Below are 17,721 nucleotides of genomic sequence, written 5' to 3' on the forward strand. Positions count from 1 at the left end.
GATATGTCTGATGAAAGAAACAGGTTCATTCATAGTAACGCGCCGCATTTTTTTTTAGTAACGGTAACAACGTTATTAAGATTGGAAGAGTAATCCGTTAGATTACTCGTTACTGAAAAAACGAACGCCGTTAGTAACGAAGTTACTTATAGTGCCGTTATTCCCATCACTGCTCGCGAGTCTCTATGACAAACGGTTCAAAGGATACAAAAAGGGGGCACGGCCTAAGGATCGGGGGAGTGGTCAACATAGACCATTTGAAACTTTTCGGACTTTTAGAATTTTTTCTGACTTTTCAGACCATTCGAGATTTTTCGGACTTTTCCGAGTTTGAAATTTTTCGGACTTTTCCGAGTTTTAGAAATTGTTTGGACTTTTCCGAGTTTTTGAAATTCTTCAGACTTTTCCGAGTTTTTGAAATTTATCAGACTTTTCCGAGTTTTTGAATTTTTCGAATTTCTCCGAGTTTTTAAAAATGTTCGGACTTAGGGCGGCTATGTGGCGTAGTGGGCAAGGCGCTCGCCACGAAATCTGGAGACGCTGGGCTTGCCTGTTCGAGCCCAGCGCTCCACATTTGCTTTCAGTTTAGCTGGTCGTCCGTACTAATACACATTGGCCGTATTAGGGGGTGGGAAACTGATGGGTGGGGATCGGGCGTTATGGACAGCGACTCCTACAGGTCGGTTGGTGCGCCTGCGCAGTAGAATCAGGAAGTGTCGGGGGCAGCGTGAGCCTCCCACGCGTTACTCCTCGCCACTGAGAGATCGAGCTGCGCAGGTGAAAAGATGCAACTGCTGTTACCTCAAGTACCGGAGGGGACTTGTGCTATGTATGACTTAGTCCACATTGCAGCCGGCTTGTGGGAGGCAAGAAACAGCGTTCGTGACAGGGGAGGGTTGAATTGGATGATACGAAATTGGGATGGGAGAAAATATAGAAAATTGTGCTTCACCGTTTGTCTTATGGTGGGGAATATTTCCACTCCCAAGCATCTAAAGTGTTTTACCATAGGTATCTCTACTGGGAGGGTTATATTTTTTTTTGCAGGGGCGTGTCAACAACTGCGCAATTGTCATTTCATAATAGACACGGAGCAGCGTGGACCAGCTCTGTAAAATTTCAAAAACTCTGAAAAGTCTGAAACATTTCAAAAACTTGGACAAATCTGAAAACTCTGAAAAATTTCAAAAACTCGGAAAAGTCCGAAAAATTTCAAAAACTCAGAAAAGTCTGATACATTTCAAAAACTCTGAAAAGTCTGAAGAATTTCAAAAACTCGGAAAAGTCCAAACAATTTCTAAAACTCGGAAAAGTCCGAAAAATGTCAAACTCGGAAAAGTTTCAAATGGTCTATGTTGACCACTCCCCCGATCCTTAGGCCGCGCCCCCTTTTTGTATCCTTTGAACCGTTTGTCATAGAGACTCGCGAGAGACCCTCTCCCGTTGGCCGGCGGTGCACAGGCGTCACCCACACTTTCACAATTGCCCCCGCGCGGAATTGTCTAGTTTATATTGTTGAAGAACTGTGATTTGCCTAACCTTGCTACGTCTTTATCCCTTTGTATTTACATTTAAAAATTTTATGCTCGCTTATACCTGTATTTTTTACTGTTGTGAAGCACTTTGAACTGCAACCTCTGTATGAAAAGTGCTATACAAATAAAGTTATTATTATTATTATTATTGGGAAAATGGATTATCGGCTATTTTAACAATTCTGCCTCATGAACATTGGCAAGCTTTCCATTTTTTGCACAAAATGAGTTCCCTTCTATCACTAACATTATTGTATACCCTGTAAGACCCTTGGTTGCAAAATTACAACATCACTTTTAGCTTTTGGATATTTAAAAAAAAATAGCATTTTAATTGTATTTATTTTTTTAACATATTTACATAGTCAATGGTCCTGTTGTTCAGCCTCACAATGCTATTGGATGTAAATGTGTTTATAGGTCCCACATTCTGGCCTCTGAAGTTGATAATGTCAATTTAATTTGGGCCTTACATTAAGCATTTTTGGTTAAAATAAAATTCGACGTAATTATTTTAGGATTAAATGTGAATATTTTCATGTTGAGCTATAGATTGTGGATGAATACTCACAGAAAGGTACACCATGCAAATGTTCATGCTTTATTTGTTTTAAACGAGACGATTTAGAAATGGGCAATGGGGAAATACGTTGCGTTTTCAAATGAGGTGGACCGGCCGGAAACAATAATGACGTAACCACTACACCCACCTATAGACCAGGAAGTAACCACTACACCTCCCTGTAGACCAGGAAGTAACCACTACACCTCCCTATAGACCAGAAAGTAACCACTACACCTCCCTATAGACCAGGAAGTAACCACTACACCTCCCTGTAGACCAGGAAGTAACCACTACACCTCCCTGTAGACCAGGGAGTAATCACTACACCTCCCTATAGACCAGGAAGTAACCACTACAGCTCCCTATAGACCAGGAAGTAACCATTACACCTCCCTATAGACCAGGAAGTAACCACTACACCTCCCTGTAGACCAGGAAGTAACCACTACACCTCCCTATAGACCAGGAAGTAACCACTACACCTCCCTATAGACCAGGAAGTAACCACTACACCTCCCTATAGACCAGGAAGTAACCACTACACCTCCCTATAGACCAGGAAGTAACCACTACACCTCCCTATATACAAGGAAGTAACCACTACACCTCCCTATAGCCCAGGAAGTAACCACTACACCTCCCTATAGACCAGGAAGTAACCACTACACCTGCCTGTAGACCAGGAAGTAACCACTACACCTCCATATAGACCAGGAAGTAACCACTACACCTCCCTGTAGACCAGGAAGTAACCACTACACCTCCCTGTAGAGCTCAGTGTATAAACAGGTCAGTGTCCCCTGTAGTATAGAAATACAAGTACACACACACACACAGACCCACCGTCCTGCTCCGCGCTCTGATGTGTCTGCTCTGCATGGGAGGAGCTACGTCCCCTGGAGCTTCTGATTGGTCGCCACGTGCATCTGGTCCTCGTAAGACCTGACGTCCTCCAGACTCATGTCTGCACACACACACACACACACACACACACAGAATACACACACACACACACACACACAGGACTTGAGAGCCATATACTTACTTACTCGTAGCATATTATTTAGATTATAGTGTCTAAATATCTATTTATTGTAATGCAAATATAACATACAGAGAGGGCATACAGACCCTCATCTGCACCTCGACTTATTCACACTGCCAACTTGCTCATACTTAATTATAGTTATATTGTTTACACTGCCTATTTTTTTTACTACTACTACTACTACTACTACTGTACTATAATTTTATGACCTGTATCATGTCTTCTACTATTACCATGAACCTGTACCTCCCCTTCCCCATGCTGCTATTACGCCGGATTTCCCCAAGTGGATCAATAAAGGAATATGGTACAACATCAAAACTGCAGTAATAATAATAATAATAATAATAATAGTTCACTAGGATCCCAAAGTGCTACAGTGTTAAAACAGTTAATTTCTTTTAATAATGATTAATAATAAAATAAAATACAGAATACAAATAAAATGTAAATAAAACAGTTAAAAACATAGTATAAACAGAAAATTCAAAATAACAGCACAAGAAAAAGATTTATTACAAGAAATAGCTAGCAATCGGGGGCGGCTGGGTGGCGCAGTGGACATTGCGCTCGTCACCAATGCAAGAGACTCCGGTCTCAAATCCGTGTGTCAGCATTGCCTCCGGCTTGGGCCGGCCGTCGTACTGGCTCAATTGGCAGAGCCAGCGGGTGGAAGTCGATGGGTGGTATTTGGACGTTGTGGACAGCGACTCCTACAGGTCGGTTGGGGGATGCCTGCACAGCAGAGACAGGAAGTGGCGGGGGTAGTGTGAGCCTCCCATGCGTTACACCTCGCCACTGAGAGTCCGCGCTGGCAGGAGAAAAGATGTGACAGGCTGCCTCCTCGTGTACCGGAGGGCTTCTATCCTCCCTACAACCGACCAGTGGGAGGCATAGTCGAGCAACGTTCAAGACAGGGGAGGGGAGAATTGGAAACACGAAATTGGGATGGGAGAAAAATAGAAAATAAGGAGAAAAAGTGGATAAAAAATTCAAGAAATAGCTAGCAATCAAAGGCCTTTTGAAATAAGAAGGTTTTCAGGCCTGCTTTAAAAGAGTCCAGTAAAGTGAATCTGTGACTGACTGTCATGCAGGCTGGATATGAAGGGAGTCCTAATGTGATTTGACACCGGCTGACAGCAGCTGCCTGGATATAGGGTCCTTCCAGCAGCTGTTTAACTGGCTTCCAGCAGCCACCCACCCACTGGTTGCCAGGTTTGTTTTTTTGGGGGAAATTCTGGCCAATAAGTGTTTTCAATGATCTTTTTCAACAGCATGTGTCATTGTGGCTGACTGTACAAAAGGAAGGACCTAGTTATGGCTGTTATAGACCGACATATATCTGCACACACATATAACCTCTTCATCATCTACCTCCTCCCACTTGGTCTGATTCTCCGTAAATACAACATCAATTTCCACTGTTACGCGGACGACACCCAGCTCTATGTTTCCTCCAAACCCACTTCCACCCTCCCTCCCTCTTCCCTCTGTGCCTAGGGCTGACCTCGAATAGTCGAATAGTCAACTAATCGATCGAAAGGAGCCGTAGTCGACTGCCAACCTCTTAGTCAAATATATATATATATTTTTTAAAGATTACAATTATTATTATACATTTTTTTAATCATTATTTCCAAAAGCAAAGAGGCCTAGAAGCATGGCTAACACTAAAGGCGCTCCCATAGTCCAGCAGACTGTACACAGAGCAGACTCCGCGGAGGTCCGCGCGGACTCTTGAGCTTTCATAGTCGAGCGGACCTCCGCGGACCAATTTCCTACATGCCGCGCCAGTTTACACAATTGTCCCCACGCTGTTCAACTTCTGTCATGTCGTCGTCATCCGATGTCAAAATAAAGAGTATGTTATCTCCGTTTCCAATATTTCGATAATAAAAGGAGCAGTTTTACACACTTGAATAACAGGTATATAGGCTTGAGGTGACAGCGCGTGGTGCTGAAATGACAAACACGCATTGCATGAAATAAAAGCACCAGTTTTATTTCAAAATATTGGAAACGGAGATAACATTCTATGTTATCTCCGTTTCCAATATTTCGAAATAAAACTGGCAATTTTACACACTTCATTTAGAAAAGCCATTCAAACATCTCTCTTGGCACGAGCGAGTGGTCAGAGTAAAATGCAGATCGGCGTCACATTAAATGCAGTTCGATGTCAACCAAAAACGCCGAACAGCGTTTTGTGTGACATCAAGTCAGCGGCGCGGATGTCCGCGCCTCAGAAAATCGGAGCTTCGCACCTGTGGGTCTGCTGTCCGCTGAGATCAAAGCTCAAGAGTCCGCGCGGACCTCCGCGGAGTCTGCTCTGTGTACAGTCTGCTGGACTATGGGAGCGCCTTAATGGCGCACATACCAGCGAGGCTAACTGCCTAAGAAAACAGGCACAGAAGCACTGAAAGAGAATTTCACACACTAGACATATCAAGATGTATCCATCTATTTGAACTACCACATCAAACAAGAGGTGGACGTGGGCAAATACTGCGGCATGGTCATGCTGGACCTACAAAAGGCCTTCGACACTCCATTCTGATTGACAAGCTAAAAGCAATTGCTTTTGATAGTCTATCAGTGAGCTGGATGCAATCCTACCTGGAGGGGAGAGAACAGATGGTGGAGGTAAACGGTATCCCCCCCTCACAGTGAGCTGTGGTGTTCCACAAGGAAGCATACTAGGACCGCTACTGTTCCTAATTTATGCAAATGACATGTCGTCAGCTTGTGACTGCAACTTGTTCCTGTTCGCGGACGACTCAGCCCTGCTGGTCTCTGACAAGAACAAGTTACAGGTTGAAAAAACCCTCAGCTCGGAACTAGGCAAAATCTGCACCTGGCTCGCTGATAACAAACTATCATTACACCTGGGTAAAACAGAGTCCATTCTCTTCCGTTCAAATAACAAACTCAACAAGACCGACGGCTTCTCAGTTACAGTGGGTGACAATATTGTCACAAGGAAAGATGAAATTACCTACCTAGGTTCCATCCTAGAGGCAAATCTTTCCTGTGACAAAATGGCATCCAATGTAATAAAAAAAAGTCAACCCACGAACTAGATTCTTGTAACGGATCTCCTCTCTGGTAAACAAGAATACCCTGAAGACTCTGGCAGGAGCACTCATTCAAGGGTACTACGACTATGCTTGCACCTCATGGTACCAAAGCACCTCAAAGGCGCTAAAAACAAAATTACAAACATCACAAAACAAACTGGTCAGACTACTGCTTGACCTTACTCCTAGAACCCACCTCACCCCTGCCCATTTTGACAACCTAGGATGGCTTAGAGTAGACGACAGAGTACAGCAACTTGCAATGGGCCTGGTCTACAACATACACTACACGACTAAGGTACCCATGTACATGTCAAAATACTTCCCAAAGGTCAGTGAATACCACGACCACAACACCAGAGGGAGCTCCACAAATCATGTTAAACCCAGATTCGGCTCAAACAAGGGACTAAACACGTTTTGCAATTATGCCACATCAATGTGGAACGCCCTACCCACAGCTGTAAAGGAATGTGAATCACTACCCACTTTCAAAACCACTCTCAAAGAGCACCTACGAGAGACTGCAATTCGAAACTGGCCCCTGTAAATGTCCTAACCCAACCCCCTCCAATGTACAGTAAATGTCCTATTAAATCCAATAATACATGAGACCCTCTTCTTGGGACCAAGTAAGGTTTCGTCGATAATCCAATGTACAGTTTCTCCCCCACCCCACCCAACCTCCTCCAATGTGCAGTTTCCCCCCCCCCCCCCCACCTACCAACCTCCTCCAATGTACAGTTTTTTCGTCAAATGTATATACCCTCTTTTTTAGACTATTTTTGTATCACAAACAGTACTGTATTTGTAAATCTGGTATGTCATAAATGTATATATGTAGCAGTACTGTCTATCTGTATGTCATGTATGTCATATGTTATGATGAATTGAAAATGGGGGACCCTGATGTAAACAAGACGAAAGTCTTTCTCTGGTCTGCATCCCCTTAACAATTGTGTGTATTGAACCGTACTGTATTGTACCCATTCTGCAATCTGTTAATACAATTTTCAATCAATTCAAAAACCAATTGCATGCTTTCGCAGAGGACAAGAAGCCTTCAGTCGACTCCTTCAGACATTAAGCACCCCCCACAGCCCAAATGGAATGACCCCCCCCCCCCCCAACATTTCGGCCAATCAAAGTCGACTATACAAATCCTTAGTCGGGGACAGGCCTATAACACACGCACACACAATACCCCCTGTCCAAACCCCCCTGCTGTATAAAGACTGCCCCCCCCCTCATCCAACCCACCCTGCTGTATAAAGACTGCCCCCCCTCATCCAACCCACCCTGCTGTGTAATGACTGCCCCCCCCTCATCCAACCCACCCTGCTGTATAATGACTGGCCCCCCTCATCCAACCCACCCTGCTGTATAATTACTGACCCCCCCCCCCCTCATCCAACCCACCCTGCTGTGTAATGACTGCCCCCCTCATCCAACCCACCCTGCTGTATAATGACTGCCCCCCCCCTCATCCAACCCACCCTGCTGTATAATGACTGGCCCCCCTCATCCAACCCACCCTGCTGTATAATGACTGGCCCCCCCCTCATCCAACCCACCCTGCTGTATAATGACTGCCCCCCTCATCCAACCCACCCTGCTGTATAATGACTGCCCCCCCCTCATCCAACCCACCCTGCTGTGTAATGACTGCCCCCCCCTCATCCAACCCACCATGCTGTGTAATGACTGCCCCCCCCTCATCCAACCCACCCTGCTGTATAATTACTGCCCCCCCCTCATCCAACCCACCCTGCTGTGTAATGACTGCCCCCCCTCATCCAACCCACCCTGCTGTATAATTACTGCCCCCCCCTCATCCAACCCACCCTGCTGTATAATGACTGGCCCCCCTCATCCAACCCACCCTGCTGTGTAATGACTGCCCCCCCCCCTCATCCAACCCACCATGCTGTGTAATGACTGCACCCCCCCCTCATCCAACCCACCCTGCTGTGTAATGACTGCCCCCCCTCATCCAACCCCCCCTGCTGTGTAATGACTGCCCCCCCCTCATTCAACCCACCCTGCTGTATAATTACTGCCCCCCCTCATCCAACCCCCCCTGCTGTGTAATGACTGCCCCCCCCTCATCCAACCCACCCTGCTGTATAATTACTGCCCCCCCCCTCATCCAACCCACCCTGCTGTGTAATGACTGCCCCCCCCTCATCCAACCCACCCTGCTGTATAATTACTGCCCCCCCCCCTCATCCAACCCACCCTGTTGTGTAATGACTGCCCCCCCCTCATCCAACCCACCCTGCTGTGTAATGACTGCCCCCCCCCTCATCCAACCCACCCTGCTGTATAATGACTGCACCCCCCCCCTCCCTCATCCAACCCACCCTGCTGTGTAATGACTGCCCCCCCTCATCCAACCCACCCTGCTGTGTAATGACTGGCCCCCCTCATCCAACCCACCCTGCTGTATAATGACTGCACCCCCCCCCTCCCTCATCCAACCCACCCTGCTGTGTAATGACTGCCCCCCCCCTCATCCAACCCACCCTGCTGTATAATTACTGCCCCCCCCCCCTCATCCAACCCACCCTGCTGTATAATGACTGCCCCCCCCTCATCCAACCCACCCTGCTGTGTAATGACTGCCCGCCCCCCCTCATCCAACCCACCCTGCTGTATAATGACTGCACCCCCCCCCCCCTCATCCAACCCACCCTGCTGTGTAGACGGTGGGGTGTACCACAGGTCAACCTGCCCCCCCCCCCCTCTCCAGCTCCCCCTGTGTGATGTCAGAGACTCAGCACCCCCCCCCCCCCCGTGTGATGTCAGAGAGTCAGCACCTCTCTCACCCTCTGGCTATTTTAGCTCCTCGTGACCCCAGTCCTCCAGCCAACATGGTGGACACACACACACAGGCACAACACAAGGTCTCTCACATTCCCTGATCCACATACTGAAATCTTCTTCCAATCATAAATCACCTGGACAGGATCTCTCTCTCTCTCTCTCTCTCTAACACACAGTCACACTCACAAGGGCTGGTCATGTACAAATACTGCTTATTGCCTAATATAAGTATTATCTATCATCTCTCTCATTATGTTTAAATATTTTTTCTCCCATCCCAATTTAGCCGTGCCAATTCCCCCCTCCCCTGTCTTGATCGTTGCTTGCATGTGCCCCCCACTGGCCGGTCGTAGGGAGGATAGAAGCCCATTACATGTCCCCTCCGATACATGTGGAGGCAGCCAGTCACATCTTTTCACCTGCCAGCACGGACTCTCATTGGCGAGGTGTAACGTGTGGGAGGCTCACACTACCCTCACCATTTTCCTGTCCTTGCTGTGCAAGCGCCCTGACCGACCTGTAGGAGTCGCTGTTTACAACGACCAGATTACCACCCATCAACTCCCCTCCCGCTGACTCTGCCAAATGAGTCAGTATGACGGCCGGCCCAAGCCGGAGGCAACGCTGACAGCCGGATTCGATACCCGTGTCTCTTGTGTTGTTGACGAGCGTAATGTCCGCTGCGCCACCCAGCCGCTGCATCGTGGGTTTTGAATTGTGACACACAATAGACCTCTCACGCCCAAATAAGGGCAATGTGGTGACGGACTCCCTCTGCGTGGGAACATGAACGGGTTAATGAAGCCTCTTTCTTCACCTGCGAGTATCGACTTCTCTCTCTGACGGGGCAGGTTGGCATGGTTACCTCCGCCATGAAGTGTGTGATGATGAGTGAGCGGGTGAATGTCCATTTAGCTACATGCTAACACGATTAACGCAAGCAAATTATGCGATTAATTTGTTAAAAAAAAAAATATTGCATTCACTGGCAGCCCTCGTGTTCAATACTGGATACTTACTGAACCACTCGTCGACCCAAGCGAAGGCCTGTCTGTGTCCCACCAGCAGGATGTCCCGTATAACCTGACGAGACAAAGAGACATTCTTTATAACCAGACGAGACAAAGAGACATTCTTTATAACCAGACGAGACAAAGAGAGACATTCTTTATAACCAGACGAGACAAAGAGACAGTCTTTATAACCTGACAGAGACAAAGAGACATTCTTTATAACCTGACGAGACAAAGAGACATTCTTTATAACCAGACGAGACAAAGAGACATTCTTTATAACCAGACGAGACAAAGAGACATTCTTTATAACCTGACAGAGACAAAGAGACATTCTTTATAACCAGACGAGACAAAGAGACATTCTTTATAACCAGACGAGACAAAGAGAGACATTCTTTATAACCAGACAAGACAAAGAGAGACTCCTCTAGTCGCAGCTCTAGTCACTGCTCTAGTCACAGCTCTAGTCACTGCTCTAGTCACAGCTCTAGTCACTCCTCTAGTCACTTCTCTAGTCACTCCTCTAGTCACAGCTCTAGTCACTGCTCTAGTCACTCCTCTAGTCACAGCTCTAGTCACAGCTCTAGTCACAGCTCTAGTCACAGCTCTAGTCACAGCTCTAGTCACATCTAGTCACATCTCTAGTCACAGCTCTAGTCGCAGCCCTAGTCACAGGGATAATGTGTTGGGAGAGTCGAATTCAAAGAATTAGCTCTCAAATGTGAACTAGACATAGTGTTGTCTCCACTGTTGTGGAGTTCTGGGCTGGAAGTCATTAAAGGTGACCTATACGAGTTGTGCCTAGTGTTTGTATGGAGCAGTCTGAGGTGTTATTTAGGCACTGAGGAAAAAATATATATGTAGGCCTTGCTATTTGTAATTTGAAGTACTCCGGTTAAAGGGATAGTTCTGATTTTTGGACATTACTTTGTATGGAATACTTGCTAGTAGTGTAGAACCTCTTAACATGCAATGGCCCGTATTCGGGCCGACGTGCCCGTGGGTGGAACGCACAAAGGCACGGCACTTTGCGAGCATCTAGCGGCTCGGGCTGCATTTTTCGCAGAACATATATATTACCGAATTAAAGATCGATTTGTTGCCGTTCGAACGACCAAATCCGTGCCTCGGTTCTCGAGTTACCTGAAAACATGTCAGGTGAGCGTCTTTTTATGTGCGCGTGTCAGATGACCACCCCGGACTCCTGGCGCTCCAGAACTGCCAATCATCCGCTGATGGTGAGAATTATTGGTCAGTGTTGTAGCCAATGAGTGTAGCTTTCCAATGATACCCCAGGTGGGGGGGGGGTGGGAATACGGGATTTAGGTGAAATAGGTCATAAGGTGAAGCCTGTTATCGTTTCATCCCGTTCCCACCTCGGGGGACTACGCAATTTTCACTCTGGGTGAAAGATCTATTGGTGTAGATTTAGGAATAAAAAGTTCTCCATTTAGAATCTACCCGGTTTTGCACAATTATAATTTTAACGTCGTGACTAGATCTTTCCTCGCGAACGGATACTTGGTCATCGCGTAGTTATATTTGATGTAATTGGTGCGAGTTCTGTCATGTGTCTTGTGCTCGACCAATAGCAGCCTCTTTGTTGCCGAGTTACAGACCACAACACATTGTGTAAACAGTCTAACGTGACGTTAGCGTGCCATCTAACGTTCGCAAAAATGTTTCTAAACAATGTTATATGCATATACGCTGCTTGCTATAGGCGTTTTATCGACACAAAGCGATTGGATAGAGCTGAGAAACGGTCCCCAATGTGTTCTGCAGCTCAAGATGTGGATGTAGGGTCTGAGCTTACAGAACATGATACAAATTTGTATCAAAAACACTTTACCTTGTGATTCCCAACCTGCAATATTAAAGATGCTGGTACAATTTTCTAAAGATTGAGGTTGTACACATAAAACAGTTCAGTGGATAGTATAATGAGAAAAAGAATAGACCCACACAATTTTTATCAAGATAGTTAATCAATCAAAACACTACACCATCCCCTTCATTTGGAATAATGTTCCTTAGAAACATTTGTACAGTTTTGGCATTGACAAAGATCTGTACATGGCAGTTTTGCCCTTTGCAGTGAAAAAAAGGACTACCTGACTGCATTTACAGAACTGGGTAGCAGTTTTACCCTAGACCAGTCTACCTTTGATGGTCTTAGCAAATATGTGTGCCACCTGTATGGCCAGCCATCAGCTAAGAATGTGAATGATGCAAGATATAAACCCTTTGATTTTAATGATCCATTCTATTAAAAAGAATAACTGGATTGAATTCGAATTTTCGAATATTCGGTCTTAAAGGATAACTCCACTATTTTGGGAAATTAGCTTATTTAACATCTTCCCTGGAGTTAGACAAGAAGATGCATACCTTTTTTGTCTCTGTGCGTGCATTTTAGCTTTGGGAATAGATGCTCCGTTAGCATAGCTTAGCTTCATCACTGGAAGTGAGGCAGGACAGTAGCCTTACAGTGCCTTACAGTGTATTGCAAGGTCTGACATTGACCAAACTTGATATGCATGACCTTGGTGGGCTCTAGGTCAACTCCTGAAAAGGGGGTCAATGTCAGACCTTGCAATCAAAAGTTAGGGGCGCACTGAAATTATGGCAAGGGTTATTAGCCCCCTAACTTTTGATTGCAAAGTCTGACATTGACCCCCTTTTAGCCTCACTAGCAGAATACTAGAGAAGAGGAGGAAGGTTTCTCGTAGTTTTAGTCTCACTAGCAGAATACTAGAGAAGAGGAGGAAGGTTTCTCGTAGTTTTAGTCTCACTAGCAGAATACTAGAGAAGAGGAAGGTTTGGTCGTAGTTTTAGCCTCACCAGCAGAATACTAGAGAGGAAGGTTTGGTCGTAGTTTTAGTCTCACCTGCAGAGGTTTGGGTGAGTAATCATTGAATCTCTTATGTTCAGCAGTGAGTCTCATGTCATCTCGAATGTAGCAGCTACTTTGGAGGCGAACACAGTCCAAAGAAACACTAAAATAGACAACAAGGTGCTCGGTGGTTCAGGAGCGCAGGTTAGGGCAGCCATCCATCAGCTGATGGCATCAACTACACTATTCCATACAACTTAATGTCCAAAAATAATAATAATAATAATAGCTTCATTTTATATAGCACCTTTCAAAATACCCAAGGTCGCTTTACATAGGGGGGGGGGGGAATAACAAAAGTAACAAACATAGTGGACAGACACAACATACAAAGTGTGAAATTAGGGGTTAAAGGCCAAGTTGAAGAGGTGGGTTTTAAGCAGTTTTTTTAATGAGTCCAGAGTTGGGGCGTTGCGGAGTTCTGCGGGGAGGGAGTTCCAAAAATATCTATTTCTGCCTAATGTGCTGCCCAGTTTGTAAAGGTTTTTATTTTTTTTACTCTTGGGTGTCGGGTAGCCAGGCAGGGAAAGAAATAGTTTAATTTAAGATATGGTGTGTGCTACACCCGCCAACAGTGTGTTCAATACAAGGGTAGAACTAATAACAACATTTAGTTTCTTTGTACAACCTCCACAGATTCAAGGATGTTGTATAGAATTGGGTGGATCATGACATCATTGAGAAGGCATGCGGTACCTTATGTACAAACTGCTCCACGCGAGTCTGAAGCCCCCACACCTCAAACTGCACTCCCACCAGTTTATAGGAGCACATGATGGGCTGGCTGCACTGCTTCCAATCCTCCAGCAGGGGGCCTCTGCCTGTCCTCACGGAGGAGAAACTCTGCAGGTCCTACACACGCACACAACACACACACACACACACACACACACAGACACACACAAATTGTCATGGTCGACTCCTGGTGAGTGACTCAAGAGTCGACAGAGACATCAAAAGGCATCTTCCATGTCAATCCAAATCCATGGCTGACCGGGCAGGGACATCTGTTTTCCATTAACAAGGCTTGTGACAAGTTATGGCCCCTTCATAAAGTAGAAATGGTCAAGATATTGCAATAGCAGACCCGGAAGGCTGGACCCTGGAGGGCTGGCCTACAATAATACAAGTCCCTAACTGACCTAGAGGGCTGGCCTACAATAATACAAGTCCCTAACTGACTGACTCATTGGCGACGTATTTCTAACTGCTCACATTTGTCTGAATTCTCTGGTACAGTAGATGTAGGAATGAATGGACTATTGATTGATATTGGTGGTTTCATCTCTCCTGACTGTGATGGTTTCAGCTGTCCTGTGGTGGTTTCAGCTGTCTGTCCTGACTGTGATGGTTTCAGCTGTCCTGACTGTGGTGGTTTCAGCTGTCCTGACTGTGATGGTTTCAGCTGTCTGTCCTGACTGTGATGGTTTCAGCTGTCCTGACTGTGGTGGTTTCAGCTGTCCTGACTGTGATGGTTTCAGCTGTCTGTCCTGACTGTGATGGTTTCATCTGTCCTGACTGTGGTGGTTTCAGCTGTCTGTCCTGACTGTGGTGGTTTCAGCTGTCTGTCCTGACTGTGATGGTTTCAGCTGTCCTGGCTGTGATGGTTTCAGCTGTCTGTCCTGACTATGATGGTTTCAGCTGTCCTGACTGTGGTGGTTTCAGCTGTCCTGACTGTGATGGTTTCAGCTGTCCTGACTGTGATGGTTTCAGCTGTCTGTCCTGACTGTGATGGTTTCAGCTGTCCTGACTGTGATGGTTTCATCTGTCCTGACTGTGATGGTTTCAGCTGTCCTGACTGTGATGGTTTCAGCTGTCCTGACTGGTGGTTTCAGCTGTCCTGACTGTGATGGTTTCATCTGTCCTGACTGTGGTGGTTTCAGCTGTCCTGACTGTGGTGGTTTCATCTGTCCTGACTGTGGTGGTTTCATCTGTCCTGACTGTGGTGGTTTCATCTGTCCCAACTGTGGTGGTTTCAGCTGTCCTGACTGTGATGGTTTCAGCTGTCTGTCCTGGCTGTGATGGTTTCAGCTGTCCTGACTGTGGTGGTTTCAGCTGTCCTGACTGTGGTGGTTTCATCTGTCCTGACTGTGGTGGTTTCATCTGTCCTGACTGTGGTGGTTTCATCTGTCCCAACTGTGGTGGTTTCAGCTGTCCTGACTGTGATGGTTTCAGCTGTCTGTCCTGACTGTGATGGTTTCAGCTGTCCTGACTGTGATGGTTTCAGCTGTCCTGACTATGGTGGTTTCAGCTGTCCTGACTGTGATGGTTTCATCTGTCCTGACTGTGGTGGTTTCATCTGTCCTGACTGTGATGGTTTCAGCTGTCCTGACTGATGGTTTCAGCTGTCCTGACTATGGTGGTTTCAGCTGTCCTGACTGTGATGGTTTCATCTGTCCTGACTGTGGTGGTTTCAGCTGTCCTGACTGTGGTGGTTTCATCTGTCCTGACTGTGGTGGTTTCAGCTGTCCTGACTGTGGTGGTTTCATCTGTCCTGACTGTGGTGGTTTCAGGCGCTGTCTGTTCTGACTGTGATGGTTTCAGCCGTCTGTCCTGACTGTGATGGTTTCATCTGTCCTGACTGTGATGGTTTCAGCTGTCTGTCCTGACTGTGGTGGTTTCAGCTGTCCTGACTGTGATGGTTTCAGCTGTCCTGACTGTGATGGTTTCAGCTGTCCTGACTGTGATGGTTTCAGCTGTCCTGACTGTGATGGTTTCAGCTGTCTGTCCTGACTGTGATGGTTTCAGCTGTCCTGACTGTGATGGTTTCAGCTGTCCTGACTGTGGTGGTTTCAGCTGTCCTGACTGTGGTGGTTTCAGCTGTCCTGACTGTGGTGGTTTCAGCTGTCCTGACTGTGATGGGAAGTTTGTTCCACCATTGTGGAGCAAGGACCAAGAATAGCTTGCTTCTCTTTGATGAACCCCTGGAGCCAGAATAGGCTTAAGTTAGCTTTAAGTTGCATCGACTTTAAGTTGCATTGGCGTGAAGGAGCAGCCCTGGTGTTACCTCTGTGCTGTCGTAGTGTCTGTCAGGGTAAGGGTCGTTGGCAATGTCCAGGTAATCCACGTCTACCTCCCTGTCAGCCTTCTCCTCTCTGAACAGCTGTGAAGACAAGACGGCACCCTGCTGTGATACTGGTCCTCAGCCAAGGTCATGGTCAACTTTATTTATATAGCACATTTAAAGGTCCACAATTGTTCACTATTTGGGCAATTTTACACAATTTCTGTGAGTCTATGGAACATCTAAGGTTTATTTCAATAAAATGCATTGTTTTGTATTTTTAATCAAGTAATCTAGAGCACCACTTTCTCCCCTTCCAAAGTACAAGCCGTTTTTGTCTGGGCTCCGCCCATACTCACAATGTGCTTTGATTGACAGTCACCCACCTGCACTGGCAGATATGCTAGGATGGAGGAACCTTTTCAAAGCGCACACACACCCGCTCCATCTCTGGGTGTGTGTGTGTGTGTATTAGGGGTGGGAATCACCAGTTTCATCATGATACGATACGATATCGATTCTTTGGACAACGATACGATATTTGCCGATATCACAAAGTCTCTCACGATACAATACGATTAGATTAGATTCAGGTGCCTGCAATCGATATGAGATGATATCATATGCCCATTTAACACAATCAGTAACATTTAGATCAACTAAAAAAAGGTAACGAAAATATCATTTGACATTTGTATTTTTGAGCTCTTCCAGACATTTAAAGGAAAATCAATCTATTGTTTTAAAAACAAATAGACCCCCTGTTCACTGTAAAGTGCCACGTTTTGATATATTGAGCTTTAAACTTTAAGCTCCATTTTTTGGAACTCAAAACTCACAACCTAAAACCCCTCCCTACCTCCCTCTCCCAAACCGTTCCTACAACAATTTGTTGATGTTGCATGATCATGTATAGGCCTACATTTATTATGTATTATATTGTTTATGTTTAAATAACATTTAAACATCAAACTCCTCTGACCTCATCTGGTCTTTCCAAAGACGCGCGCACACACACACACAGAAAGGGAGAATGCTATGCTGTAACGTCTACACACACTGAGCTACTGCTGTTGTTCTTAAGCGGATATGAGACTCGCCACAGGATTTTCAAAATAAGAGTATCGATATGAATCGATCTTATTACATTGCATCGATCCGATTCGATCGTTGATAATTACATCGATGTATCGATCTGGATCGATGTATCGTCCCACCCCTAGTGTGTATGTGACGTAAGTTGGGCGAGTGTGTGTGTCTGTGAGACGAGAGGAGAGAAGCGCTGCCGTTCGGCGAGTGTGTGTGTGTGTGTGTGTGTGTGTGTGAGAGGGAGAGACGAGAGGAGAGAAGCGCTCCCGGTAAAGCAAGAGTCTCATCTCAGCCGCGGAAATGATTAGGAACACTGTCGAACACTTTTGAGGAAGTGCTGACAGTGGAACAGCTGAAGGTGGCGACTCTGCTGTCGAAACCGCTTCCGCATTATTTCCACTCGCTGCTTGCCCGTTTTGCTCATACTTTCAGCGTCATGCTAACTCCTCCAATCACAGTTGATTGTGGGCGGACGGTGTGCAGATCAGATTTCTTATACGTCACAGATCGAGTCAATTCAGAATGGCTTGTTTCAGTGGGGGGCGTTGTTGTTTCAGCTGAACTGCACAAACAAGACTTTTACAGTACGGATTTCACATTTTGTCAGTGTTGGTACAACCCCACATTGCTTGAAAACAATGCAAAACACTGGAAAAGGCCATTTT

The 17,721-nt window shown here is 46.1% G+C and overlaps 1 protein-coding gene across 1 annotated transcript in view; it reads right to left on the reverse strand.

The window, feature by feature from the left end:
• Positions 1-17,721, reverse strand: part of LOC311242199 (cytoplasmic phosphatidylinositol transfer protein 1-like) — a 58,954-nt gene that overhangs the window by 24,294 nt on the left and 16,939 nt on the right. The window contains exons 5-8 of the mRNA XM_084331154.1: positions 15,971-16,066; positions 13,660-13,815; positions 10,071-10,134; positions 2,944-3,064 (exon numbers count right to left, since the gene is read on the reverse strand). Coding sequence (XP_084187280.1) covers positions 2,988-3,064; positions 10,071-10,134; positions 13,660-13,815; positions 15,971-16,066 — 393 coding nt within the window. The 3' untranslated portion in view covers positions 2,944-2,987. The remainder of the gene's footprint in view (positions 1-2,943; positions 3,065-10,070; positions 10,135-13,659; positions 13,816-15,970; positions 16,067-17,721) is intronic.

Source organism: Notolepis coatsorum (assembly GCF_963971535.1).
Source record: "Notolepis coatsorum genome assembly, chromosome: 15".
NCBI lineage: Eukaryota > Metazoa > Chordata > Actinopteri > Aulopiformes > Paralepididae > Notolepis > Notolepis coatsorum.